General features: G+C 49.1%; 1 protein-coding gene across 1 annotated transcript in view; it reads left to right on the forward strand.

Annotated features, from left to right (window-relative positions):
• The first annotated feature begins 3153 nt into the window (after positions 1-3153).
• The window catches only part of LOC103926084 (somatotropin), a 4390-nt gene continuing 4164 nt past the window's right edge, over positions 3154-3379 (forward strand). The window contains exon 1 of the mRNA XM_009334894.1: positions 3154-3221. Within this exon, the coding sequence (XP_009333169.1) occupies positions 3212-3221 (10 nt within the window). The 5' untranslated portion in view covers positions 3154-3211. The remainder of the gene's footprint in view (positions 3222-3379) is intronic.

Consider the following 3379-nt stretch of genomic DNA (forward strand, 5'->3'; position numbering starts at 1 on the left):
CTGGGCGAGGCAGGACAGGGGGGGTGACGAGGAGTTTGGGGCTGAAAGTCTGTCCTCCCTCGGAGAGCCCAGGGCCCCTGCGCCCCCGTGGCTCGCGATGTTTTGGGCCCCAAGAAGACAGGACCGCTCCGCTTCCCAAAACAGACGGCAGAAAAGGGAGGGTAAAATCGTGAGCAAACAGGGCTTTTCAGCAGGGAACAGGATGGTTCTTGTTTAGTAGTAAACCACCTTCATGGAAAACTGGTATTTGATCTAAATAGCACAAAACCAGCATTTTAAGGCTGATTTTTACTAAATAAAACTATCTCAAATTAGTTGCATGCACATGTATATAAATGTTACTTAAACATGTTTTACATATAAAATTGATTAATTAAAGGAGTATTCACAGTGAGAAAAGTGAACTGGCTGTTCCCAGTTTCCACATTTGCCAAGATTTTAGGACTAGCAGAGCTCATCCCTCCATTCCTTGTTTTCAGTTACGAAATGGAAGAGGAAGGCAAGTTTTCCGGCCTTCCCAGTTCCCAACCGCTTTCTCAGCTCTGTGTAAACAACGCGCTCAACTGACTCAACCGAATAATACAAAAATAAGGAGAATCTGCTCTTTGCACCTGGAGAGGAAGCCACCGATGTCAAAAGCAGTTTCAGCGACCCCAGTTCCGCTCTGCCGCTTTGCCACCCTCTTAGCCCAGGGCTTTGGCTTCCTTTAAAATGCCAGAAGCAAATAAATATCTCTGTAGCGTTAGCGTTTTATTTTAAATGCTTAGACTAGTTTCTAGGGAGCCTAGAGATAGGGTTTGTTTTAATTTTATATTGAGATAGGTTTGTATTTAAAATGCATTTAATGTAAATAAATATATTTCGGTATATACAGTCCAGGCTCTGCATTTTGTCCCGATTCGTATCCCTACCATCAGCAGGATGGTCAGGCAGACGGGCTGGATTGCAGTCCTGGACCTCATCAGCCTCATCTTTAGAAATGGGTTCAGTGAAACTCAGCAGTTCTAGCTCCAGTAAATAAAACCCATCAACTCAATCTGAAAAGGAGTGTTTACCTTCCGAGCAGTGAGCTAGCAGAGGTAGTCAGCCGTCACTTAAAACCTCTGTCAACCAGGTCGTTGCCCACCGAAGTGCAGAGCCTGGGCTGCGGGCCAGCAGCCGGCTCCTCGGTCAGGATTCGCTGGTTGCAGCTCACCCATCAGCCTGGGACGGTCCTCTCCACACAACCACCCCAGGCTGGGCGGTCAGGAGGACCCGAGGAGTATACGAGCCCGCAAGGAGAGTTGCTCCACTTGTTCAGATGCTGCTGGTGATGCCCAGGGTAAGGCGGATGGACACAGGCCCACCCTGAAGAGAATTGAGGGGGTGTTTTTTTTCCTCTTTCAAAAAAGAAAAGGAACATGGAAATTACAGTGTGTCACGCTGCTTTAGGAGATGCTACTTTGGGTTGCAAACGCAGGCATTTGAAAGCTAGAAAAATGCCAAGCTGATATTTGAGAGCTGCTTATGCAACTGTAATTCTGCCGGTGGCATGTGTTTGACCAGCCCAGCATTTCACGGTCACGCACTGCCTTCTCCATGACGCTTCTGCCTCATTTAATGCCCAGAGATGACTGGGGACAAACCAAGTCTCAGGGGTGCTGCACAGTCTGGATCATCCTGGCATCTCTGTGCTTGGCTGTAACATAAAAAAATGTCGATTTAGCACCATGCTTTTACTGTCAGAGCTAGAGAGGCAGCAGGGCAGCAAGTGATGGGCAGGACTCGGGTGCAAGGTGCTGTACCAATCTAGCTGCAGCAGTAGAGCATCATCATTAACAGGCAGCAGAGCCTGAGCTGGGGTGCCCGCTGCTCTGCTCATCTCTGACAAATACTGACATATTTAAACACGATCTGGAGTAAAAAAACACACCCAGATGTTGCTGGCTATTGGGTGACAGGATACCTGATAGCTGCAGGACCCACTGTTCCCTATTCTCTAGGGACTGACATTTACTCTGCAACACCACCGCGTCTCCAGCGAGCAAACACCCGGGGGCTTCTCGGAACAGACCGCGCTCTCCCCAGCATGTTTATTAACCAGCTCTCGCACCCTCTGCTCCAGCCGCCCCGGTGATGATGCTGCCTCTCGGAAAGCAGAGCCACGCCAGGGGGGCACGGCAAACCCAGGGCCCGGGGGAGCCAAATTACCACCCCTGACCAGGGAGCAATCCCTGAACCCCGGGCGAAGGGCCAAAACAGGGTGGTTTGGGGCAATCGGTGCCTTAGCGGGGGGTAAAAGTCCTTTAAGGCCCCCCTGGAGTTGCCCATCCCAGGTTCTCTTGTTTTGCTCAAAAGCAGGGATAGGTGTGCTGTGACCTCTCCTCTTCCCCATCTCCTCTCCCTCCTTTCCACACCAGCCCTCTGCTTAACCCAGAGACATTTCACATTTGTATCTCAGGCAAGAGCAAGAAGCAGCTCATAACCAGCTCTTCTCATAGCCTTGTCCAGCTGAGGATGTGAGAAACCTCCCAGAGCGCTGGCATCTGGATTTGCAGTGGGCAGGCCGGTACCCGAACAAGCACCCGGGTACGACAGCTCTTCGTCACACCCATGCCGAACCAGCTCACCAAAACTATTTACTGAACTTCTGAAATTTTGGTAGCATGAAAGAAATTAAGTGGAAGAAATAGGATTCACCTGACAGCATCCATCCAGCTCTATCCCTGCTAACAACAAACGGGACAACATCCCACTTGCTTTAAGTCAGAAGTCTCCCGAACTGGTCCGTCAGCCCCGTTAACTTGTGGGCCAAGGCTGCAGAGGCAGGCAGGAGAATCAGGTGGATTTCCGACCCCCCGCAGCAAATTCCACTGCGTAAAAGCACTGATCTGATTTGGGATGGGTCTTCCAATGATGATAAAACCTTCATTTGCAATAAACAGCAGAATATGGCGAAATCATTCAGCACTGATTTCATCCCTGGGCAAACAACCTCCCCAACCTTTACATCTATGTATAAATGACTACAATTAGGTAGCACCATTGCGAACACTTCTGCATTTATGCACAGGGAAGATACAGAGATGTTGTTGTGATCATGAACACATATATACATTTTAAACAGACCCCCTCCTATATAAGGGGTGGCTCAACAGTTACCTTTACCAGTCTAGATGAAAGGAGGAAACATTCTCTGTCAAGCAACACCTGAGCAACTCACCGGGCAGAAATGGCTCCAGGTACTTTTCTTTATTTCAGTTTTAGAGGATTGCCAGTGCTGTTGCATGCTTAGGGTGATGGGAGATGATGATGGGGTGGTACTGTGGTGGGCTACACACACTCAGTGCCAGCCCTAAACTGAAATACGGCAACTTATAAATCAATGAAAAAGAATACC

This window comes from Pygoscelis adeliae, unplaced genomic scaffold, assembly GCF_000699105.1.
Source record: "Pygoscelis adeliae isolate BGI_AS28 unplaced genomic scaffold, ASM69910v1 Scaffold112, whole genome shotgun sequence".
Taxonomy (NCBI): Eukaryota; Metazoa; Chordata; class Aves; order Sphenisciformes; family Spheniscidae; genus Pygoscelis; species Pygoscelis adeliae.